Source organism: Coregonus clupeaformis, chromosome 23, assembly GCF_020615455.1.
Source record: "Coregonus clupeaformis isolate EN_2021a chromosome 23, ASM2061545v1, whole genome shotgun sequence".
Classification (NCBI taxonomy): Eukaryota; Metazoa; Chordata; class Actinopteri; order Salmoniformes; family Salmonidae; genus Coregonus; species Coregonus clupeaformis.
This window is the reverse complement of record NC_059214.1, coordinates 24,707,596-24,733,959: the sequence shown is the minus strand read 5'-3', so window position 1 is coordinate 24,733,959 and position 26,364 is coordinate 24,707,596. Positions and strand designations below refer to the sequence as shown.

Below are 26,364 nucleotides of genomic sequence, written 5' to 3'. Positions count from 1 at the left end.
TTTAACTTGGGTCAAACGTTTCGGGTAGCCTTCCACAAGCTTCCCAAAATAAATTGGGTGAATTTTAGCCCATTCTTCCAGACAGTGCTGGTGTAACTGAGTCAGGTTTGTAGGCCTCCTTGCTCGCACACATTTTTTCAGTTCTGCCCACAAATTTTCTATAGGATTGAGGTCAGGGCTTTCTGATGGCCACTCCAATACCATGACTTTGTTGTCCTTAAGCCATTTTGCCACAACTTTGAAAGTATGCTTGGGGTTATTGTCCATTTGGAAGTACCATTTGCGACCAAGCTTTAACTTTCTGACTGATGTCTTGAGATGTTGCTTCAATATATCCACATAATTTTCCTTCCTCATGATGCCATCTATTTTGTGAAGTGCACTGCTCCCTCCTGCAGCAAAGCACCCCCACAACATGATGCTGCCAACCCCGTGCTTCACGGTTGGGATGGTGTTCTTCGGCTTGCAAGCAACCCCATTTTTCCTCCAAACATAACGATGGTCATTATGGCCAAACAGTTCTATTTTTGTTTAATCAGACCAGAGGACATTTCTCCAAAAAGTATGATGTTTGTCCCCATGTGCAGTTGCAAACCGTAGTCTGGCTTTTTTATGGCGGTTTTGGAGCACTGGCTTCTTCCTTGCTGAGCGGTCTTTCAGGTTATGTCGATATAGGACTCGTTTTACTGTGGATATAGATACTTTTGTACCTGTTTCCTCCAGCATCTTCACAAGGTCCTTTGCTGTTGTTCTGGGATTGATTTGTACTTTTCGCACCAAAGTACGTTAATCTCTAGGAGACAGAACACATCTCCATCCTGAGCAGTATGACGGCTGCTTGGTCACATTGTTTGTACAGATGAACGTGGTACCTTCAGGCGTTTGGAAATTGCTCCCAAGGATGAACCAGACTTGTGGAGGTCTACAAAGAGGCACTGTTGAAGGTAGGCCTTGAAATACATCCACAGGTACACCTCCAATTGACTCAAATTATGTCAATTAGCCTATCAGAAGCTTCTAAAGCCATGACATCATTTTCTGGAATTTTCCAAGCTGTTTAAAGGCACAGTCAACTTAGTGTATGTAAAGTTCTGACCCACTGGAATTGTGATGCAGTGAATTATAAATGAAATAATCTGTCTGTAAACAATTGTTGGAAAAATTACTTGTAGTAGATGGCCTAACCGACTTGCCAAATCTATAGTTTGTTAACATGAAATTTGTGGAGTGGTTGAAAAACAAGTTTGAATGACTCCAACCTAAGTGTATGTAAACTTCCGACTTCAACTTTATATATCTTTACTATCCATGAGCAAATGTCAGGGTATTCGTAGTGACAAAAACAAACACAAATACATTTTAAAAGATTAACTTTGATAAAGTAGAAAAACAGAAAATCTGTTTTTACAATCTCAGAGATGGATGATATATACTAGTTATTTGTTTTAAAGATGAAAGACTTTTGTGCAGTAATAAACAGAAACAATCATACACCGTGATTGTGGAAATATCAGAGAAGGATAAAATGAGATGTATTGGTAGGAGAATGAAAGTAATTTAAAAGCATAAAGACATATCTGTAAGATTTGCCAAGCCTTTTTGTAGGGTAAAAAGGGAAAAAACAAGGTTTGTCTTTGTGTCAAGACCTACTATCCTCAGCCTTTCATTATCTGTTAAGCAGACTCACTTTTTCATTTCCTTGCCATTATCAAGGCACGGTCTGGCACCCGAGTACTCAAGAGGCGAGACAACACAGTTTGTGCATTTCCTTTTCCTTTGTTTATTTATGATTTACAAGGCCGCTCAGTAAATCCCAAATGAATTGGGTACCATTCCAACTCAGATTGTTGAGGCAAATGGTAAACAAACACTTGCCAGTACTGTGTTGTTGTGTGTTTAAAAAAAAGAAGCAGCAGCATCAAGTCAAACCCAGAGCACGTATTTGGATGTTTTGAACACCCAGCGCTTCTCTCTCCTAACCACGCTTTCCTGATTAATAGTCCCTTCCCAAAGCCTCCTTCAGTTTCATATAATTGCCCGGGTTTCAAGCGTGCATCTATAATTTCATACATTTTCGTCTCTCTCCCATTAATTGCCATGGAGCAGAGTGACCGCGGCGTGGATAAGGTTGCAGGCCATGGTTTAATTACCGTAGAGCTATTTTTATTGATGTGTTCACGGCTGCCCTCACAGGTCATGAAATTACAGAAGCCGTGGCACAGAAGTGCACACTTGCAAAAAATGTAGTCATGAAGTTTGATTGGACACAGAGAAAAGTAGATTAACACTCGTAAAGGTTAATCTTCCAATCCTTTAATGAAGCATAGTTTTGGTCATTACACAAAGACACGGCACTGCGATGGAAGTTAAAATACAGGCTAATTAAGAGATTTATAGAACGGTGAACAAAACTGAGCATAAACCTTGGCCTTACAACCGTCTGGTCGCACTAGCCTCCCTAAAACAAGGGATTAGGGGTAATATTGCATGGTAGTGAAATATACAAAACATTCTCTCAGCGTACTTCTCTTTCTGGAAGGCTCATTGAGAGACAGCCAATATAGGGCACACAGACAGCTGTCACCTGTTTTGTTTTCATGCTAACCATCTCATTCCATCTTTTACACATTTCCCATATTTCATGTATTTTACTAACAGCCCTGTAGGGCTCATTCATCTGTTGTGTTCCACACACTCCAACAGCCTTTCAATCTGCCGGTAAGCATTCCTAACAGAAGATTCAGGTATAGCTGCGATTTGACATCAGAGAAGTAGGATTCCCATCAGAGTGAATACAAGGAGAAGCACCAACTCCTTTGTTTGTCTCCTCCCTGTAAGTGTTTCAGGTTTCCTCAACTTTGCCATGACATCTATTTAGCCTGTACTAATCCCACCCATCGGTCCCACAACAGAGCGGGGTAATGAGGGACAGAGAGAACGCCACACGCCACACAGGAAGCAGCTTGTTAGCAGGGCCCTCAGCCAGGATGATAGTGCTACAGTACCAGGCTCCATTGCATGGTCTAATTGACTGATCCAGTCTGTAATCCTGTCTCTATTAGCTGACTTGTCAGCGACACTCAAGCATAGGCTGTGGTGGACAGAATAACCTCATCAACAAATAAAGATTGGACCTTTTAAACCTGTTTAGTTTGTCTTCCAAACACATTTTGGGATGGGAGCCCCACCTAAAGCCTTACCTGTCATGGATGCCACATGTGTCAAACTGCAGCTCCTTGTAGGTTCCCAGCCGTCCTTGGTGCACCCGGATCAGGTCCATGGGCTGGCTGTTGATGGAGATGAGACGCATGCACCCCTGAAACGCCAACGTGGGGTTCTCACAGCCTAAGATGTTCAGAGATGGACAACCTGTGACACAGATTGAAAAGGTGTTGCTAAATCATTGTATTTTCATCATTCAGCATTTTCTGTATACATCTTCAAATAATGTCTTCAGACGCTGCAACAAGACATGGTTTCATGAGATAGTGATGCAGACAACAAGACTCATTCTGTGTGGTCTTACCTCCGAAGTAGAGGCTGTCGCCTGCCTCCATGTTGTCCCCCAGCTCGATGGTTGAGGATGGCTCGTTGTCCAGGGTCATGGTGACTTGGAGACCTTGGGAGCTGAGACTCACAGAGTGCCACAGTCCATCATTCACTCTGTGACCTGTGGAGACAGCAGTGTGTATGTTCTATGTGAGACACTTCAATGAGAGACTATCAATCTCTATTACAGGCTCATCAAACATCAACTACATGTTCATTCAGGGACTGTTGGGATTGGGATCTCCCACATACTGTAGGTACTAGGCTACATTTTACATTGTAAATCAGAGCCTATCATTCACTGTGTAATCTATGGTCACGTGGTTTGTCATAATAACTGTGCTACACTACTAAACAAGAATGGAAGATGACATGGAAATGAAAATAAAATAAAGTGTGGCTGGTCAGATTGAATCTAAATCATTGCCAGAGGACAGAACGTAATGCTGGTTAATATTGGATGAAACATTCATTTGACCGTAGGTTCCAGCTTCAAACAGACGTAACAGCAGATTGTGGTATATTCATTTTGATTGTCCTTTATAGTGAAGGGCTTCCAAGCTGTGACGGTCTTTCTGTGTGTCTATAATTCCCTCTGTGCCTGCCATCTGCTGAAAGTCTGGGCTCTGCAATCCAACGTAATTATACATGTTATTTCTCTCTGACTGCAATCCTGTAAAGCTCACGTCCAAAATACAAGGATGCAATTTTTCCTCAAGCCATTCCAAGAAGATTAAGTGTGCTTTGAGTTTACCGGGGGCAAAAGGTCATATGAATGATGTTGATGTAATGATGTGCAAAACCAAACACAGACAGTCTCCCCCTGGATGATGGATTAGCTTTTCACTGTCTGTCTGCTTTGCTGGAATAAAGAACGTTTTATATTCTCTGCCCCCCTTGGTGCAAACACTGATTCCAGCCCATAGTGTGGGTCAGCTAGGCTAAAGGATGTTGGCCTGGCCCTCACCGGTGGAGACCTCTTCTTTCTGCTGGGCTGACTTGTGATGGGTCAAGCGCAGCCGGCTGTTGCTTATCTGCAGCTCCAGTCTCTGGGGCTCCAGGGCCAGCTGTGTGAAGAGCAGTAGCCCATCTGGGTTCCATGTTCTGAACTGGAAACGCACAGCGAAGCCCCCCGAAGCAGACGGCGTGGCCGGGAGCGACAGGAAGCTGCTGCTGGAGCTCAGGAATGTGGTGGACACCAGCTGGGGGTGCGAGCACGAGAAGGTCACGTTGCCCTGGAAACACACATGGAACACACAGATAATGGAATTATTCACTCATACCATCAACATGATGAATTCATAATTAATCTCATGTTGGATTTACCGTACTTTTACTGTACCATTCATCTGAGCAGAATGAAATACAGTGAGCTGATAAAGCAATTTACTGAATATGGTATTTAGATAATTAACTTGCCTGTAAGAACCACACATTTCCTTGAGAATGCCATATAAAGCTGAATGACTATCTGGAATTCAAAAGGTACAAACTATGAAATTCTGAGTTTCTCCCCTCCAATCCAGGTCAGTCGTCAGGTGGGCAGAGAAAGAACACACTAGTGATCCAGAGGCCTTGTGAGGTCCATGGACCAAAAGAGCATCCATGTCAATTGAGGTCAGCGGCCCATCAATCCCAGTGCCTCAGAGGCAGAGAAGAGCAATCGGCAGCACTTTGACTCTTAATGTGATCCCTCACCAGATAGTATTCCACATTGAAATTCCATTACGGATTCCATCATCGCAGTCACTCTCTCACTTGTAAGTAAAGGCCTTTTAACATAGCAATCAGATTTTCGAGGGGAATAGGGTGTCTGTGATGCAATGTGGCACTTTGGCTTCTGTCTGATTTGATTGGGGGGAGAAGGGTGTACAAATTATAGGGTGTGCCTACGGCTGAATCTATTCATGGATTTAGACTTAATGACACAGTAGTGAGGATCAGATATAACTTTTTTCTCTATGGACAGTGTCTCTGCCCTGGATCTCTTACAGTTTGAGGGACCATGGATAAGGCTATGTGACTAACTCAAATACAAATGTGATTAAACAGAATCACATTGTAGCAAAATGTGAAGTCTCACAGCAACAGTGCAATTAAAACAGACTATCTCTGAGCTCTAATAGGCATTGGTTGATTAACTACTTTGTCCACATACTATTTTAAGGATGTACTAATAATCTATGGTATGGTTGGATGAGAATAGTTGTCTTACCACACTGTAGATCTGAGGCTTGCGTCGCTTGGCTAGGTCGATGATGTTGATCCCGTTGTAGTAGAGGTTCTCGATGCAACCATGGAAGTTCTTCCTCAGGAAGGTACCAGGCTTACCTGGCAGTGGGATGCCCCCGAAGCTGAGCTTTGATGATGAAAGAGGGTGAAATGACAACATCCTTATTAGAAATGTACACAGAAACAAGAATGCATTTTATTGCCACATTCAGGTTTTTCTTCTGCTCATCTTAGAGTAAGATAACTTGGTTGAACTATTCTTGATATCTTGGTTGAACTATTTACTGAATAAGTATCTGACTATTCTACAATATGTGTTTGGATAGACACACCTCATAGTCCACCTCCAGAGAGTCTCCTTCCCCCTTTGTCCTAAAATGCTGTTTGTGGGTGTCCACAGTGAGGTTGACCTGCTTGTTGAAGCGTTCTATGAGAACAGAGTGCCAGTGCTGGTCATCCAGAAGACTCCCTAGAGTGACCGCAACACGACCACTGCTGAACCGCAGCCGGGTGTCATCTGAAGACAGAAAACAGAGAACAGATGATATAGTTACTTTAATATTGATATAGAAATTGATCATAAAACAGTACGGTTTATTGAGGAATGAGGGAGCTCTCATAGAATGTGCTCACAAGACGTTCCGAAAACAAACTACTTGACAATGGCCTTGCCAAGACTCAGCTGTTCACAATGTGGATCCTTAACAGTCTGAGTCCAGCTAGTAAATGGAGCTCAGGTGCAGTGGTAATTGGAAGGGCAGCAGAACACAAACATTCAGTTACCCTCCCAGACTGCTCCCCAGACTCCTTTTAAATGATTCAAAAGACTCCCTCATCCGTACCCAGAGTCCCTTGTGTCCTGTTACCCATGACCTTACCCTTGTGTCCTATTACCCATGACCTCTGCCCCCTGACCTCTCTGGTTGAGGTAGGGGGCCAGCCTGCCAGGTCTGTGCACAGACAGACAGGGAAATTAGCTTGTTTGATGTACAATTCATTACATTTAGATGTACAACACAAAATAGAAAATAGACTTTAAATAAGTAAAAATATATATTTTTAAATGCCACCAATTAAAAAGGGCAAAGGGCAGGTGCTCCAGCACCACTAGAGCCCTATCTGTGCACGTGCCTGCAGCCTGCCCCAGTGTTACAAACTCACCCAGGTTGAGGTAGAGGGCCAGCCTACCCAGGTGTGACAAACTCACCCAGGTTGAGGTAGAGGGCCAGCCTACACAGGTGTGACAAACTCACCCAGGTTGAGGTAGAGGGCCAGCCTGCCCCGGTGTGACAAACTCACCCAGGTTGAGGTAGAGGGCCAGCCTGCCCCGGTGCAGCTCCAGAGTGATGTAGTCGCCCCTCTGACCCTCTCCGTGGAGCAGCACCCCCTCAGCCTGGCGGCTCTTGAAGCGCAGCGAGATCACATCCTTCACCGTGCTCATGGACTTCTGGTTAAACCGGTAGAGCAGGGAGCTTCTGCCGTCAAAGTCCGCCACATCTGACTCTGAAGGCAATCAACAGGCAGTGAAATGGGTTGTCATTGGGTTACTTGTCCCCTGTCACTATGAGTCTATTTATGCACTGACTGTTATTGCTCTCAGGGCTTCATACCTGTTCCGGTAATGTGGCTATATCAGTGATGGTATTGAAATGTATTATGCTGGAAGCCATTTCCATGTGTAACTGGATAGCAACAATCTCTGACATACACCTGTTATTTTAATACTTGCAGTACATGCTCTAGTGCTCACCCCTTTCGGTCATACTACAAAATAGATTATTGTAAGTCCTCAAGAATTCAAGTTATGAGTTTGTCATAGGGGGCATTTTCAGCTTTTCCTATGTAATTTAGTCATTGGAAGACCTAGAGGACTCATGCATAGATACATGAATATGTAACTCCAGTAATGTAATGACATTGCATAGCAAGTCTCTCTCTTTTCATCTCTCTCTCTTCTCTTTCTCTCTCATCTCTCTGTGTTGTGAATTGATCAACCTGTATTATAGTTTGAATTGAGATATGTATGGTCTCTTCTTTTAATCTTTTAACATTGAGATGCATTTAGGTGCTTGTCATGCAGCATTTATTAGCAGAGTACACATTCATCCAACATTAATACAGGGATCATGCTGTGGAACAGTTCGGCATTATGAAAGTGCTCACTCAGCGATAATTATAACTGTCTTTCACAGAGCAGTAATTCACTGGCTGATCCAGTTAATGCTGCTTCAGAATGTGTGTGAGAGGCGTCCCAGTGACTCCCCTTTATTTATACTGAACAAAAATATAAACCCAACATGCAACGATTTCAAAGATTTTACTGAGTTACAGTTCATATAAGGAAATCAATCAATTGAAATAAATAAATTAGGCCCTAATCTATGGATTTCACATGACTGGGCAGGGGTGCAGCCATGGGTGGGCCTTGGAGGGCATATGCCCACCCACTTGGCAGCCAGGCCCACCCACTGGGGAGCCAGGCCCAGCCAATCAGAGTTTTTCCCCACAAAAGGGCTTTATTACAGACATAAATACTGCTCAGCACCCCCACACCCCTCAGACGATCCCACAGGTGAAGAAGCCGGATGTGGAGGTCCTGGGCTGGCGTGGTTACGTGTGGTCTGCGGTTGTGAGGAAGATTGGACGTACTGCCAAATTCTGTAAAACGATGTTGGAGGTGGCTTATGGTAGAAAATTAACATTCAATTATCTGGCAACAGCTCTGGTGGACATTCCTACAGTCAGCAGGCCAATTGCACATTCCCTCAAAACTTGAGACATCTGTGGCATTGTGTTGTGTGACAAAACTGCACATTTTAGAGTGGCCTTTTATTGTCCCCAGCATAAGGTGCACCTGTGTAATGATCATGCTGTTCAATCAGCTTCTTGATATGCCACACCTGTCAGGTGGATGGATTATCTTGGCAAAGGAGAAATGCTCACTAACAGGAATATAAACAAATTTGTGCACAGCATTTTAGAGAAATAAGCTTTTTGTGTGTATGAAAAATGTCTGGGATCTTTTATTTGAAAACATGGGACTGACACTTTACATGTTGCGTTTATAGTTTTGTTCAGTGTATTTATCATTACCCAGGCATAGACTGGCTCTCAAATGGCATGCCTGCCTGGCAGTCACTGTCTGCCTCTATTAGCTGTTGAGATATTTTGGTCAGCATTGTTCTTTAATAATTAGTGATAAATGAGAGAATAGCATCAATATCAAAATCCTCGCTATCTCTATTTCTGCAGTTGTCCTCAAACGTCCTGCTTTCATTAAAGGGTATACACAAAAGTAGGGTATTCTGGATGTAAGGGGTGTTCTGGTCACTCACTGTGGCATTATGATATTAGCTGAATGTGTATGGTCTGTGTGTAAGGCCTGGTGGCCACTTTATTGTAGGCACACCCTAATGTGTATGGTCTGTATGTAAGAGGTAGGGGTGGTCTGGTCACTCACTGTAGGCACAGCCGTACACCTCCACTCTGAGTCCCACCCAGCCACTGGGGTTCCAGTCCAGCGGGACGAAGCGCAGGAAGCGGCTTCTGATAGAGTGGGACAACTTGTGGTGGATGACACTGTCAGCATTCACGTTCCCCACAAACCTCTGGAGACACAGCAGAGAGAGAGGAGGGGCGAACAGGCAGAAGAGTTAGATGCAATGCCAAGCGTTAATATCCGGGGGGGGGGGGAATCTTGAGGGAACTGTATTCATTAAACAAAACTAAAAATTACAGCTCCGTTATCAAGGGAGTCACTGTTAACCAAGTATGGCTGTCTGAGCTGACCTTGAATCTTTTAGAGGAAAAATACTTTTCAACAAAGAATTTAAAAGGGTTTTGTGTCTTCTAGGACTGTTTTGGATCATAACATTAAAGGGGGTAGTTTCCAAGAACTGTAAAAGGTATTAGTATTCCGCGACAAAGCAAAACTAATGCCATATATTTCTCTTCACCTGACCCTACTTTTAGATAAAACATATAAAATGTGTTGCCTGGGTTGGAAATGTGAGGATTTCCACCACTGCACTACCACACACTTCTGTGGCAAGTAGCTGGAAAAAACAATTGGTATCACATTGTCTGCTCCAAGGCAGATAACAATGAATATCTCTCACTGAAACTGTGAGATGTTATTATTCTTCGTCATTTCCATCCCCCTATCCTCCTACCCTCCACTGCATTAATAATCTGCACCATGGAGGCTTAGGGGGTGAACCGAGATAGAGAGCGAGAAAGAGCGAGAGAGATAGAGAGAGAATGAGAGAGCGAGAGAGAGGAAACTCAGATGACTGATGACCAGCAGCCGTCATAACGGATTTGAGGCAGGTGACGAGCTAAATCGATAATGATGTGTATCACAGAGTAAAGGAAAGATGGATTCTTGACACCGGAGCTCCAGGCTCAACAGAGTCAAGAAATGCCATTAATTCACTTCTCCCTGCAGCTGAAAACACAATAGAAGATGGGGGAGGTAGTAGAAGAGGCACAAATTACACACACATGGAATTCAGGTATGGTGTTACCTCTTTGAGGGATAGACTGTACAGAGATTGGTCTCTGTAGATAATGAAGATAATGAAGAAGAGGCAGTCCTACAAGGTAACTATTTAGGCTGTTATTTTGATTTATTCCCATGCTTTTCTATTGTGAGTCCATTTAAGTGGAGCCTGGTGACTGTATTTTAGAAGAGGTGCAAGCTAAGCACTTACAAATGCATTATAACTCATGTCTATGCAAGATAAGCATTTGCAAACTCACTGGGGTTTACTCATCCACCCACTTATTTCGCAAATACAATTTGAAAAACGTTGCTTCACTAAAATGTGGCATACATATTCATTACTATATGTACCACCAGTAGCAGTGTGTGGGTAAAATCACTGGGGAAGCCAAACCAAGCCAGGAAAATATCCATATTACAACCTATGTTGTGATAATTGCATTGTTTGATCTATAACCAATTTGTTCATACACCACCATCATATACACTAAGGCAGACACAACAAAAAGACAACAGTCACACAGTGGTGGAATAAATTCTACCATGTATACGTTTGTTACATCACAAAGTCGGAGAGCAACATCTCTCCATGTGAAATCCACGAAGCAAATATTTAATGTAACAAACAGTTACATGACGTACAGCATGGTCAAGCAAGTTAATGTTTCTGACAGTTTACTAAACAACTACTGATTTAGACCAATGGAGCGTTAACGCAAGTCAGCACAAAGAAAACAGGAGCACTGCCTCTGCTATTCCAGCACCATTTCAACTTAAACTTTTAAACAAAATTAAATCAACTAGGCTATATATGCTTAGTCTAATACAGTGAAAACAAATGTAAAGACACCAAAAACGATTTAGTCCAATCAATGTTGCAAAATAACATGTGGCTGTCCATGGTACTGATTTCTGTGTGTGTATGCGTGTGTGCATGGGCCAGTAGAAAGAACATGTTGACTCACCCTACTTGTAGACTAGTTGAGCACCAATGCCATCTTCCACTCTTTCATGTTGGCAAAATGTTCTATGACTCTGTACACAATTTTAGTTTTTGTTGTCATAGGCTACCTGGCTAAAATGCTTGCTAGCCTAACTTCCTCTCATGAGCAACAATGAACAAGCTAAGTTAGCTTGCTAGTTAACGTGAGCCTACTAGGCAACATCTAGGCTAAGAGCGTTGGGCCAATAACCGAAAGGTCACTGGTTTGAATCCCTGAGCCGACTATGTGAAAAATTCTGTCTGTGCCCTTGAGCAAGGCACTTAACCCTAATTGCTCATGTAAGTCGTTCTGTATAAGAGTGTCTGCTAAATGACTCAAATGTAAATATTGACTTCCCCTTGGGCTTTGAACGGGGCACCTGGCTCACTTCCGAGAGGCAGCCCGATTCTAAAATGAATGCAATCAACTTTCACCCGGTGAAAAACACACCTACCCAGATGTATAGTATTTGCATTCTGTTTACCAAAGTAGTTATACAGGAGATATAGAACAAGGGCAAGTTAATCTAAAAGAGTTACCCAAATGTTTACTTCACTCTAGTTCATCAACACCAACCTAATGTTCGACACAAAACTAAACACCACAAACACTTCTGCATACATAGCTAACAGGCATGTCAATCCTTGGTTAAACACCCTCAACACCCTCTTCCTGACGGATTGAAGAGGTGATATCTGAGTATGTTTATATCCTCTCATTACTGTAGTCTTTAGTTTTTTCAACAACCCTTAAATGGTGTTTTGCACACTGTTTCACTCTGGGGGTAGAGACATTTATAATTGATGGAAAATACAACTTTCTTAACAAGCTCAGAGGGGTTTACATGAAAATACCTAAACATTGTAACTGAATGTGAAAGAAAAAATATCTTTATGATGTTGTGTATTTGGAGCAGAGAGCATCAATCTTCTCAAACGAACTGACGGAAACACAAAAACCAAAGTAAACAAATTTCCAACAAATCAATGGTACAAAAAAAGAACAACATCGTTAGACTATATTGCACAAAATAATAAAACATTTCATCACTTAATAGCTAGCTGGTCACCCACAAACATGAGTCGTTCCTGTCACAACTTCCTCCGAAGCTGCCTCCTCTCCTTGTTCGGGCAGGCTTCGGCGTTCATCGTCACCGGCCTTCTAGCCACTGTCACATCACATCTCATCATTCCATTTGTTTTGTCTTGTCTATTACACACACCTGGTTCATATCCCCTCATTAGTACGTGTATAAGTGTTCCCTCTGCCCCCTTGTCCTTGTGGGTGATTGTTTATTGTGAGGAGAGAGTAGCTTGGTTGAGCTACGTGTATTTTGTATTGCTGGGGTATATTTTCCTCGTGTGCCTGTTTTGTTCCAGTGCGCCTGTTTTGCGCACTGGACTGTTTGACGCTATCCTGCGTAACTCTGTATTCTGTGATTTACCCTCCTGCGCCTAACTCCTTCAAATCACCCATCACAGTTCCTTTCTTTTCTCTCTGGCTTTGTCTAATTGGATGATGAGCAACTGTTTCATGAGTGCCATCCTGTTGTTCCTGACATGGCCTATACTCCCTGTTGTGCCATTGCAGTGCTGGCCTTGCTATGTGACTCCTAGGAGACAAAGACTGAGGAGACTTGCAAGAATAGATAATCATGTTGCCATTGTGACCTGGTCTGGCACAGAGCAGAGATAAAAGGACTGCAGCTCTGGCTGTGTCTTGTGGCTATGGGTGTTGGTGTGTGTGTGTGTGTGTGTGTGTGCATGCGTGTTAGTGTGTATGTGTCATTGAAAGCGAGAGAAAGAAGGAGAGGGAGAGTGGGTGTGTTAGAGAACGTGCCTTTGCCCATGTGTGTATCTTAAGTGCTATAAAACCACTCTTTTCATATGCAGCACATACTAATGGCTAACCTTACAGGTGCAGAGTTGCTACAACCTGGCAGACGAAGGCAGCTGGTGTTCTCTCATTAGCCTTCTCAGTCTGCACCGCCGTCAGCAGGCCATTACCTTTGAACTTCCCTTGTTAAAATGCCAGACTGACGTCAATTCATATCTCCGTGTGGTGTACAGGTTCAAATTGGTCGCCCACCTTTTGGAGTGCCTTCATTAGGGAAGTCTCACTAATTAGCTGCCACTCATCCAATTCATCCCACCGTTTCCGTTTCTGTAGGCATGGATCAAAACCAGGTGACACCTGCTATCTTTTCACATTGACAGAAGAAATGTTATAACTATTCAACAGGTTAGTTAGACGTAGTATTCTGTGTGTCATTGATTGATTGACAAAAAAACAACTTGAAGTTTTTGTTTTTAATTCATTAACTGAGGATTGATGAGTCTCAACTTCAGTAATATGACTTGAAATACAGTTGCCGCCAAATAGAGTGAGCTCCAAAGTATTGGGACTGTGATTTTTTTGTTGTTGTTTTGGCTCTGTACTCCAGCACTTTGAAATGATACAATGACTATTAGGTTAAAGTGCAGACTGTCAGCTTTAATTTGAGTGTGTTTCATCAATATCGTGTGAACCGTTTAGAAATTACAGCACTTTTTGTACATAGTCCCCTCATTTTAGGGGACCAAAAGTATTGGGACAAATTCACTTATATGTGTATTAAAGTAGTCCAAAGTTTAGTATTTGATTACATCAAGCTTGTGACTCTACAAACTTGTTGGATGCATTTGCTGTTTGTTTTGGTTATGTTTCAGATTATTTTATGCCCAATAGAAATGAATGGTCTTGTGTCATTTTGTAAGTTTTATTGCAAATAAGAATATGTTTCTAAACACTTCTACATTAATGTGGATGCTACCATGATTACAGATAATTACTGAATGAATCGTGAATAATGATGAGTGAGAAAGTTACAGACGTACAAATATCATACCCCCAAGACATGCTAACCTCTCACCATTACAATAGCATTTCTTGATATTTATGCCTCTGTAACTTTATTCAAGATTCATTCAGGATTATCCGTAATCATGGTAGCATCCACATTAATGTAGAAGTGTTTAAAAACATATTATATTGCTTTTAATATTTATATATTGCTCCAAAATGACACAATAGATTAATTACCATTCATTTCTATTGGGCACAAAAAATTCTGAAACATAACCAAAACAAGTTCAGCAAATGCATCCAACAAATGTGTAGAGTCACAAGCTTGGCACTCTTGCACCTTTCTTGATTAATTCCCAATTCATTTTTTAAATAAGTAAAAACAAAAAAACAAAAAAAGTTTGTTCTCCACATCTTGTTATTGGATTGTCAACCTTGCAGAACCCATTATATTTGTGTAAACTTTAGTTTAATACAAAATGGCATGGACACAATTATTGGCACCCCAGAATTAGCACAGCCTTTGGCCAAGATAACTGCCAACAAATGCTTCTTAGAGCCACCAATGCACTTGCTGCACCTTTCTACTGGCAATTGTGCCCACTTTTCAGCAGCAAACTGCTCTAATTCTTCAATGTTTGAGGGGTACCCTCCACCAACTGCTGTTTTCAGCTCTCGACATTGGTTATGGATGTGATTCAGATCTATACTCTTCTCTGGCCACTTCAGAACAATAATTTTGTCCATGTAATTGGTTCTGCAATTGGTTCTGCAATGTTAAAAATATAATAACAAGGTGTGGGGACCAAAAACTTTTTTTTCCAATTCGAACTTATTTTAATTACATAGGCTAGAGTGTAGCCATAGTGTTCCCAGTCCGGCCCGACCCGTTCCTGCTCCCCGCACTAAGTTAGTGGTGCGTGTTCCCAGTCCGGCCCGACCCGTTCCTGCCCCTCGCACCAAGACAGTGGTGCGCGTCGCCAGCCCGGCCCGGCCTGTTCCTGCCCCTCGCACCAAGACAGTGGTGCGCGTCGCCAGCCCGGCCCGGCCTGTTCCTGCCCCTCGCACCAAGCCAGTGGTGCGCGTCGCCAGCCCGGCCCGGCCTGTTCCTGCCCCTCGCACCAAGCCAGTGGTGCGCGTCGCCAGCCCGGCCCGGCCTGTTCCTGCCCCTCGCACCAAGCCTGTGGTGCGCGTCGCCAGCCCGGCCCGGCCTGTTCCTGCCCCTCGCACCAAGCCTGTGGTGCGCGTCGCCAGCCCGGCCCGGCCTGTTCCTGCTCCCCGCACCAAGCCAGTGGTGCGCGTCGCCAGCCCGGTCCGGCCTGTTCCTGCTCCCCGCACCAAGCCAGTGGTGCGGCGTCGCCAGCCCGGTCCAGCCTGTTCCTGCTCCCCGCACCAAGCCAGTGGTGCGCGTCGCCAGCCCGGTCCGGCCTGTTCCTGCTCCCCGCACCAAGCCAGTGGTTCGCGTCGTCAGCCCGGTCCGGCCTGTTCCTGCTCCCCGCACCAAACCAGGGGTGCGCGTCGTCAGCCCGGTCCGGCCCGTTCCTGCTCCCCGCACCAAGCCAGTGGTGCGCGTCGTCAGTTTGGCACAGCCCGTGCCTGTTCCACACCGGAGCCTGAGCAATCCGCTCCACCGGTGTCCAGTCCAGCTCCGGCCAGCGGGACCAGACCAGGGGCGCTACGGGGGGGTAGCGAGAGAGTGGTGGTCACGCCCGGAGCCGGATCCGCCTCCAAAGTGGAATGCCCACCCAGCCCCTACCCTCTTGAGTTTGTGTGGCGCGGTCACAGTCCGCGCCTTTGGGGGGGGTACTGTCACGCCCTGGCTCTGGGGACTCTTATATGTTGAGCCAGGGTGTTAGTTTCTAGTTCATGTGTTTCTATGTTGGCCGGGGTGGTTCCCAATCAGAGGCAGCTGTGGCTTGTTGTCTCTGATTGGGAACCATACTTAGGCAGCCTGTTTTGCACTTGTCATTTGTGGGATCTTGTTCCGGAGAGGTTTGTGTTTGTTAACCTTAGGACTTCACATATCGTTTTGTTGTTTTGTAAATTGTTGTTTAAAGTACTCATTAAAAGATGTACGCATACCACGCTGCGCCTTGGTCCGTTGCTTACGACGATCGTGACAATATTAGGTAATGGATTTGCTTTCCTGTGAATCATGTAAGCTCATGAAAATATTATTGGATATACATAGTTCCTCACGATGTCCTCAAATTCACCTATACCAGCAATTTCAATATTGACATAAAAATGTTTCCTCAATCTGACTTTGCAACTCAAAGAAATCCCTGGTGTAAAATGCTGTCCAAATGAACATAATTATATTCTGGAAAATAAATACTCTTGGCATGAGTACAGCAAAGCCATGGGACTATTCCAAGGCCCATTTATAAAAACAAAAACAAAATGGACATATCACATTTACTTAATTATTCAGACCCTTTACTCAACTTTGAAAAAGCACCTTTGCCAGTGATTACAGCTTCAAGTCTTCTTGGGTATGATGCTACAAGCTTGGCACACCCGTATTTGGGGAGTTTATCCCATTCTTCTTTGCAGATCCTCTCAAGCTCTGTCAGGATGGATGGGGAGCGTCGCTGCACAGCTATTTTCAGGTCTCTCCAGAGATATTCGATCGGGTTCAAGTCCGGGCTCTGGCTGGGCCACTCAAGGACATTCAGAGACTTGTCCTGAAGCCACTCCTGCGTTGTCTTGGCTGTGTGCTTAGGGTCATTGTCCTGTTGGAAGGTGAACCTGTGCCCCAGTCTGAGGTCCTGAGCGCTCTAGAGCAGATATTCATCAAGGATCTCTCTGTATTTTGCTCCGTTCATCTTTGCCTTGATCCTGACTAGTCTTCCAGTCCCTGCCACTGAAAATCATCCCCACAGCATGATGCTGCCACCACCATACTTCACTGTAGGGATGGTGCCAGGTTTTCTCCAGACGTGACACTTGGCATTCAGGCCAAAGAGTTCAATTTTGGTTTCATCAGACCAGAGAATCTTGTTTCTCATGGTCTGAGAGTCCTTTAGGTGCCTTTTGGCAAACTCCAAGTGGGCTGTCATGTGCCTTTTACTGAGGAGTGGCTTCCGTCTGGCCACTCTACCATAAAGGACTGATTGTTGTTGCAGAGATGGTTGTCCTTCTGGAAGGTTCTACCACAGAGGAACTCTGGAGCTCTGTCAGGGTGACATCGGGTTCTTGGTCACCTCCCTGACCAAGGCCCTTCTCCCCCGATTGCTCAGTTTGGCCAGGCGGCTAGCTTTAGGAAGAGTCTTGGTGGTTCCAAACTTCTTCCATTTAAGAATGATGAAGGCCACTTCAATGCTGCAGACATTTTTTGGTACCCTTCCCCAGATCTGTGCCTCGACACAATCATGTCTCGGAGCTCTACGGACAATTCCTTCGACCTCATGGCTTGGTTTTTGCTCTGACATGCACTGTCAACTGTGGGACTTTATATAGACAGGTGTTTGCCTTTTCAAATCATCTCCAATCAATTGAATTTACGACAGGTGGACTCCAATCAAGTTGACAAAACATCTCAAGGATGGTCAATGGAAACAGGATGCACCTGAGCTCAATTTTGAGTCTCATAGCAAAGGGTCTGAATACTTATGTAAATAAGGTATTTCTGTTTTAAATTTTTTGTACAATTGCATAAATGTCTAAAAACCTGTTTTCGCTTCGTCATTATGGGGTATTGTGTGTAGATTGATGAGGAATTTGTTTCATTTGATCCATTTTAATGTTACAAAATTTGGAAAAAGTCAAGGGGTCTGAATACTTTCTGAATGCACTGTACATCCCAATTATTGTTCAGTCCCTAGCAATCATTGAAACATTTTTCAAAGCATGTCTCCCAGGATTAATACACTACACCAGCATTTCTACACCATCCCACATTCCCATAGTGGAGTGAAAACAATGTATTTTTAAAGACGAAGAAGATAATAAATAATAGAAGACAGGCTGCAGTAGTATACTGGACACGCTGTTTGTACTTGTAACTCCAACTACTATTCATTATACACCATGAGAGAGAAACTTCTTCAGAAAAAATGGCAGGAATGTTGTGTTGTATCCATTTTCTCTCCTCATTCTTTTTCAGTGCTTCCAATTTAAGATTTCTGTCACGCTATTTGACATAACTGGGGCGAGCACAATGGGTTGTATGTGCACACCAACATCATGAGGTACAAACAGGCATTTTTTGGTAGATGTTATCTCAATTATGCACACACGCTAGCCAAGCACTAGCTATAAATTCATAGTAGAGGGTGAATAGGATGCACGTGGAGTGAGCCAGAAGTGTGTAGTGTACATCCACACAGTTCATCCCAGACTATTGTCAGACTTAACAAAATGTTTCCTTCACAAGGATATGAAACAATGAGATAAAAAGTGAGTTACAGAGTCTGAATTCTCCTAATCGTTTTCCCACAAAGCATGGTACCTCTGGGCAGAGCAAAACGAAGACAGAGATGTTTAGCCATCTGCTCTCTCTCACACCCAGAGGACACTAACTCATGTACAAGAGCGGGACCCAATGTCTTATTTTATGAGGTTTACCCTTGCAGCTCTGACCTACTCTGAGTTACAGCTCAATACACAGCTACTCACTCACCCTAGTGTGCCAAGTGAAAAGAAAAGTCAGAACTTAGATGGTTACGTTGAAGTCAATGTGACCGACTGGGTTCAAACCTGGTTCTCCAGCATGCCCGTATTAGCCCATTGAGCTATAGCCAAGGCAATACCTCAGCGAATAGCACATCAGTGAAGTCTTCACAAGTCTTCACAAACGAAACAGTAAATCTACAGTATGATGCAACTCACCCCCACCCCGTCCTCCTGTCGGTACTGCTTCCAGGCTAGGCCGGTGTCACTGAACAGCAGCAGGTAGCCGCTGACCCAGTCTGAGCTGCCGTAGCGACCCTGTGTGGCAATGGCCGTCACCTCCATCCTGTCTCTGAGGTCCAGCTGCATCCACGGCTGGCTGTCTGTCACCTGGGGAGACCAGCCTCCCGCTCCTTGGGAGACCAGAGAGAGAAAATATATATTTTTTGCATTCTGTCGATGCACAGTTTGGATCGAATTGTGGTCTGTGTTTTATCTAGTAACCCTTAACCTGTGGGCGTTACCTGCCTGCAATTGATGCTGAATTCTTGCATTGCTGTGTGCATAGGGAGTATCCTGTGTATGCTAAGCTCTTCTGTATACTGTATGTGAGGTTTTTTGATTGATGTGGAATATTAACTAACCCCCTCTATCATGTTGTCTAATAACCTTGAATCATTTGAGAGCTGTGTTATCTAACAAACATTGTGCTGTCTTTAGTTTGGCTAGCAGGCAAACGCAATAATGGCCCTTGTAGGCTAAATACTGCTACCAAAATGTCTTATATTAACTGAGAAAACCACTGTACATGGTTAAAACCTATTTCATCATTTCGGGGTTCATCTGGATCAGTCAAGGACCAATAACGTGTTGCTTTAGCTTATGCAAGGATGAACACCGAACACAAAAATAGTTCTGTGTTCTGTGCACCAGCGTGCAACAAAAGTAACCAAGGTGAAAAATAGCAACATATTACCCAAGATGTGCTATGATTTCGATGCTAAAATAGTAACTTTTGTTTTAACTTTAACAAATGAATGTGCAACTTTTACAAGTTTCATATTCATAACATTATCTATGTAATGTTGTTGAAATGTTGCAGTTTTGTTTCCTGGGTCACAGAATTAAAAAAAATTGGTGGGTGGCCCTTGGACTAATATGATAAATACACTGGTGAATAATAACCTCAGTATCTACAGCCAAACATTAATGTGAAAGTGTGATATGGCGGTGCTGTGCACAATTAGTAGAATCAGACCCCACAAGCCGCCCAGTTATCATGGCCACAGCACAATGGGAGCAGATGAGTGCTGAATATTAAACCAGAGTCTCAGCCACAGTGGAAGCATCATTTACACACAATGCCCCCGGGAGCAGATTAATTCTGGTCGTTACAGACTCATACACTACAACAGAGGTAAAACATGACCTGGGCTCGGTCGGGTTAGGCTGGGTCATCACCTTAACATCCTATGTCATTGAGAATCACTATCTAGTTACAGACAGTAGACTCATTTATAGATCGATTTATTGATCTGTGGTCTTTGTTGTTAGGGCTAAGAGCAACATTTTAAATCGGCTAAATGGTGCTGACATATAAACTCAGCAAAAAAAGAAACATCCCTTTTTCAGGACCCTGTCTTTCAAAGATAATTCGTAAAAATCCAAATAACTTTACAGATCTTCATTGTAAAGGGTTTAAACACTGTTTCCCATGCTTGTTCAATGAACCATAAACAATTAATGAACATGCACCTGTGGAACGGTCGTTAAGACACTAACAGCTTACAGACGGTAGGCAATTAAGGTTAGTTATGAAAACTTAGGACACTAAAGAGGCCTTTTACCAAAAGAAAGATGCCGAGGGTCCCTGCTCATCTGCGTGAATGTGCCTTAGGCATGCTGCAAGGAGGCATGAGGACTGTAGATGTGGCCAGGTCAATAATTGCAATGTACGTACTGTGAGACGCCTAAGACAGCGCTACAGGACGGACAGCTGAGCATTTATTTTACATTTACATTTTAGTCATTTAACAGACACTCTTATCCAGAGCGACTTACAGTTAGTGAATACATATATATTTTTTTTATACTGGCCCCCCGTGGGAATCGAACCCACAACCCTGGTGTTGCAAACGCCATGCTCTATCAACTGAGCTACATCCCTGCCGGCCATTCCCTCCCCTGGACAACGCAGGGCCAATTGTGCGCCGCCCATGAGTCTCCCGGTCGCGGCCAGCTGCAACAGAGCCTGGATTCGAACCAGGATCTCTAGTGGCACAGTTAGCACTGCGATGCAGTGCCTTACTTTTTTGATTTTATGTCTCAGTTGTTGAATCTTGTCATGTTCATACAAATATTTACACATGTTAAGTTTGCTGAAAATAAACGCAGTTGACAGTGAGAAGACGTTTCTTTTTTTGCTGAGTTTACAAAGATGACTTTATCCGGGACTTATATTGAAGATGCTCATGAGGTGAATCTTAATGCAATAATAAGCATAATGCTATTTCAAACTAATTATTATCTCCTAATATTACGCTCCATAAGAACTGTTTAGCAAACTAAAACACTTGCCTTTTACCTTAGATAAAGCATTATTGATTGTCTCTAGGTACTGTTCAGAAATATTAAATAATAAAAGATAACTTTCCATTGTAACTCACCATCTCTTCTGTTGATCTTGGCAAAGTGTGGAGCGTTACTGAGAGAGCACTGCGAGGAGCTCTCAAAGGAAACCTGTGGTAGCATGGATACCAATGGGCCATTACAAATATCTGTAAGAGTAAAAAAGAGAGTATGTTATATGAAGTTTATGGTTGGGTACAATATATAGAGCTTTAGGACCATCATTATCTACTAGAGCAGGGGTGTCAAACATACATAATAATAAAAAATAATAATAATACTAATAATATATATATATATATATATATATATATATATATATATATATATATATATATATATATATATAATTATTATACAGTACCAGTCAAAAGTTTACTCATTAATCTACTCATTCAAGGGTTTTTCTAAATTTTTTACTATTTTCTACATTGTACGGAGAACAACCATCGTGTAGGCCAAACCGTTTGGACGCTACAGACGTTTTTGGGAGAACGATTTTTGGGATGTCTCATGGTCTGACAAAAACTGCTGTAGCTCGGCCACCTTTCAACGCAGAGGCAGAAGGCCGACATGGGCGGATGCGGTGGATTGAGACACAGCATCCGCCCAGATATCTCTAGCTTAAACTGACAGATTTTGATGGGGACTTTTTTATTATGTTACTTAGATTGATGCACTGATGCATCAATAGACTCTTACGGGTTAACCTGTCTTCTCCCCTACATCTACACTGATGGAAGTGGATTTAACATCAATAAGTGATCATAGCTTTCACCTGGTTTCACCTGGTCAGTCAATGTCATGGTCAGTCTATGTCATGTACCTAATGTTTTGTACACTCAGTGTTTACAGTATACAGTGAGGGAAAAAAAGTATTTGATCCCCTGCTGATTTTGTACGTTTGCCCACTGACAAAGAAATGATCAGTCTATCATTTTAATGGTAGGTTTATTTGAACAGTGAGAGACAGAATAACAACAAAAAAATCCTGATGTTATAAATGGATTTGCATTTTAGTGAGGGAAGTAACTATTAGACCCCCTCTCAATCAGAAAGATTTCTGGCTCCCAGGTGTCTTTTATACAGGTAACAAGCTGAGATTAGGAGCACACTCTTAAAGGGAGTGCTCCTAATCTCAGCTTGTTACCTGTATAAAAGACACCTGTCCACAGAAGCAATCAATCAGATTCCAAACTCTCCACCATGACCAAGACCAAAGAGCTCTCCAAGGATGTCAAGGACAAGATTGTAGACCTACACAAGGCTGGAATGGGCTACAAGACCATTGCCAAGCAGCTTGGTGATAAGGTGGCAACAGCTGGTGCGATTATTCGCAAATGGAAGAAACACAAAAGAACTGTCAATCTCCCTCGGCCTGGGGCTCCATGCAAGATCTCACCTCGTGGAGTTGCAATGATCATGAGAACGGTGAGGAATCAGCCCAGAACTACACGGGAGGATCTTGTCAATTATCTCAAGGCAACTGGGACCATAGTCACCAAGAAAACAATTAGTAACACACTAAGCCGTGAAGGACTGAAATCCTGCAGTGCCTGCAAGGTCCCCATGCTCAAGAAAGCACATATACAGGCCCGTCTGAAGTTTGCCAATGAACATCTGAATGATTCAGAGGAGAACTGGGTGAAAGTGTTGTGGTCAGATGAGACCAAAATCGAGCTCTTTGGCATCAACTCAACTCACTGTGTTTGGAGGAGGAGGAATGCTGCCTATGACCCCAAGAACACCATCCCCACCGTCAAACATGGAGGTGGAAACATTATGCTTTGGGGGTGTTTATCTGCTAAGGGGACAGGACAACTTCACCGCATCAAAGGGATGATGGACGGGGCCATGTATCATCAAATCTTGGGTGAGAACCTCCTTGTCACGCCCTGACTCAGGGGACTCTTATATGTTGGATCAGGGTGTGAATATTCTATGTTCTGTTTTCTATGTTTCAGTCTAGGTGTTGTATGTCTATGTTTGGACGGGTGTGATTCCCAATCAGAGACAGCTGTCGCTCATTGTCGCTGATTGGGGATCATACTTAGGCAGCCTGTTGGCATGCATTAGTTGTGGGATCTTGTTCCATGTATAGGTTTGTTGTGTGTTCAACCTTAGGACTTCACGTTTCGTTTGTTTATTGTTTTGTCGTGTGTTTATCAGTTTAATAAACATGTACGCATTTCACGCTGCGCCTTGGTCTGACCCGTCCTTAAACGAACGTGACACTCCTTCCCTCAGCCAGGGCATTGAAAATGGGTCATGGATGGGTATTCCAGCATGACAATGACCCAAAACACATGGCCAAGGCAACAAAGGAGTGGCTCAAGAAGAAGCACATTAAGGTCCTAGAGTGGCCAAACCAGTCTCCAGACCCTAATTCCATAGAAAATATGTGGAGGGAGCTGAAGGTTCGAGTTGCCAAACGTCAGCCTCGAAACCTTAATGACTTGGAGAAAATCTGCAAAGAGGAGTGGGACAAAATCCCTCCTGAGATGTGTGCAAACCTGGTGGCCAACTACAAGAAACGTCTGACCTCTGTTATTGTCACCAAGGGTTTTGCCACCAAGTACTAAGTCATGTTTTGCAGAGGGGTCAAATACTCATTTCCCTCATTAAAATGCAAAGCTTCACCTGGAATGCTTGTCCAACAGGAGTTCCCACATACAGTGGCTTGCGAAAGTATTCACCCCCTTTGGCATTTTTCCTATTTTGTTGCCTTACAACCTGGAATTAACATGTATATTTTGGGGGGTTGTATCATTTGATTTACACAACATGCCTACCATATTTGAAGATGCAAAATATTTTTTTTTTGTGAAACAAACAAGGAATAAGACAAACAAACTGAAAACTTGAGCGTGCATAACTATTCACACCCCGAAAGTCAATACTTTGTAGAGCCACCTTTTGCAGCAATTACAGCTGCAAGTCTCTTGGGGTATGTCTATATAAGCTTGGCACATCTAGCCACAGGGATTTCTGCCCATTCTTCAAGGCAAAACTGCTCCAGCTCCTTCAAGTTCGATGGGTTCTGCTGGTGTACAGCAATCTTTAAGTCATACCACAGATTCTCAATTGGATTGAGGTCTGGGCTTTGAATAAGTCATTCCAAGACAATTAAATGTTTCCCCTTAAACCACTCAACTGTTGCTTTAGCAGTATGCTTAGGGTCATTGTCCTGCTGGAAGGTGAACATCCATCCCAGTCTCAAATCTCTGGAAGACTGAAACAGGTTTCCCTCAAGAATTTCCCTATATTTAACGCCATCCATCATTCCTTCAATTCTAACCAATTTCCCAGTCCCTGCCGATGAAAAACATCCACACAGCATGATGCTGCCACCACCATGCTTCACTGTGGGGATGGTGTTCTCGGGGTGATGAGAGGTGTTGGGTTTGCGCCAGACATAGCATTTTCCTTGATGGCCAAAAAGCTCAATTTTAGTCTCATCTGACCAGAGTACCTTCTTCCATATATTTGGGCAGTCTCCCACATGCCTTTTGGCGAACACCAAACGTGTTTGCTTATTGTTTTCTTTAAGCAATGGCTTTTTTTCTGGCCACTCTTCCGTAAATCCGAGCTCTGTGGAGTGTACGGCTTAAAGTGGTCCTATGGACAGATACTCCAATCACCGCTGTGGAGCTTTGCAGCTCCTTCAGGGTTACCTTTGGTCTCTTTGTTGCCTCTCTGATTAATGCCCTCCTTGCCTGGTCTGTGAGATTTGGTGGGCGGCCCTCTCTTGGCAGGTTTGTTGTGGTGCCATATTCTTTCCATTTTTTAATAATGGTGCTCCGTGGGATGTTCAAAGTTTCAGATATTTTTTTATAACCCAACCCTGATCTGTACTTCTCCACAACTTTGTCCCTGACCTGTTTGGAGAGCTCCTTGGTCTTCATGGTGCCGCTTGCTTGGTGGTGCCCCTTGCTTAGTGGTGTTGCAGACTCTGGGGCCTTTCAGAACAGGTGTATATATACAGAGATCAAGTGACACTTATATTGCACACAGGTGGACTTTATTTAACTAATTATGTGACTTCTGAAGGTAATTGGTTGCACCAGATCTTATTTAGGGGTTTCATAGCAAAGTATTTTTTTTTTTCACTTCACCAATTTGGACTATGTTGTGTATGTCCATTACATGAAATCAAAATAGAAATCCATTGAAATTACAGGTTGTAATGCAACAAAATAGGAAAAAACTCCAAGGGGGATGAATACTTTTGCAAGGCACTGTATGCTGAGCACTTGTTGGCTGCTTTTCCTTCACTCTGACGTCTGACTCATCCTAAACCATCTCAATTGGGTTGAGGTCGGGGGATTGTTGAGGCCAGGTCATCTGATGCAGCACTCCATCACTCTCCTTCTTGGTAAAATAGCCCTTACACAGCCTGGAGGTGTGTTGGGTCATTGTCCTGTTGAAAAACAAATGATAGTCCCACTAAGCCCAAACCAGATGGGATGGCGTATCGCTGCAGAATGCTGTTGTAGCAATGCTGGTTAAGTGTGCCTTGAATTCTAAATAAATCACAGACAGTGTCACCAGCAAAGCACCCCCACACCATAACACCTCCTCCTCCATGCTTTATTTGGCCTACACAATGGTCCGTTTTGCTCTATGACACCCACAAGCCCCACGGGACTTCTCTGAAGCTGGTATCGCTGAAGTTCCAAAGTCTGTCTATAGCGTCCGAACCGTTTGGGCTACAAACTAAGGGGAGACTCTCACGAACACGATGATGTTCTCCGTTTTGCTCTACGACCCCCACAAGTGTCACATGACTTGTCTGAAGATAACCCACACAAATGAATGGAAGCATGGAGGTAGTTTTGTGCCAACAGAAATAAGGGGTTAAATATGTGTCCAAAAAAACGACTATATTTCCTGAGCTTTCTTATATCTCCTAGATATAGGACAGACACTTCAAAACCTTATTCTTTATAATTTATTTTTTTACTGTATTTTTGTTACCATTTATGAATGTGTTATTCAATGGGCTATAGT

General features: G+C 43.4%; 1 protein-coding gene across 1 annotated transcript in view; it reads right to left on the bottom strand.

The window, feature by feature from the left end:
- LOC121536720 (contactin-associated protein-like 5) overlaps positions 1 to 26,364 on the bottom strand; it is a 79,932-nt gene that overhangs the window by 41,805 nt on the left and 11,763 nt on the right. Inside the window, exons 2-10 of the mRNA XM_045206593.1 lie at positions 21,393 to 21,503; positions 18,946 to 19,139; positions 9,242 to 9,389; positions 7,081 to 7,284; positions 6,114 to 6,298; positions 5,765 to 5,908; positions 4,517 to 4,784; positions 3,527 to 3,670; positions 3,201 to 3,369 (exon numbers count right to left, since the gene is read on the bottom strand). Coding sequence (XP_045062528.1) covers positions 3,201 to 3,369; positions 3,527 to 3,670; positions 4,517 to 4,784; positions 5,765 to 5,908; positions 6,114 to 6,298; positions 7,081 to 7,284; positions 9,242 to 9,389; positions 18,946 to 19,139; positions 21,393 to 21,503 — 1,567 coding nt within the window. The remainder of the gene's footprint in view (positions 1 to 3,200; positions 3,370 to 3,526; positions 3,671 to 4,516; positions 4,785 to 5,764; positions 5,909 to 6,113; positions 6,299 to 7,080; positions 7,285 to 9,241; positions 9,390 to 18,945; positions 19,140 to 21,392; positions 21,504 to 26,364) is intronic.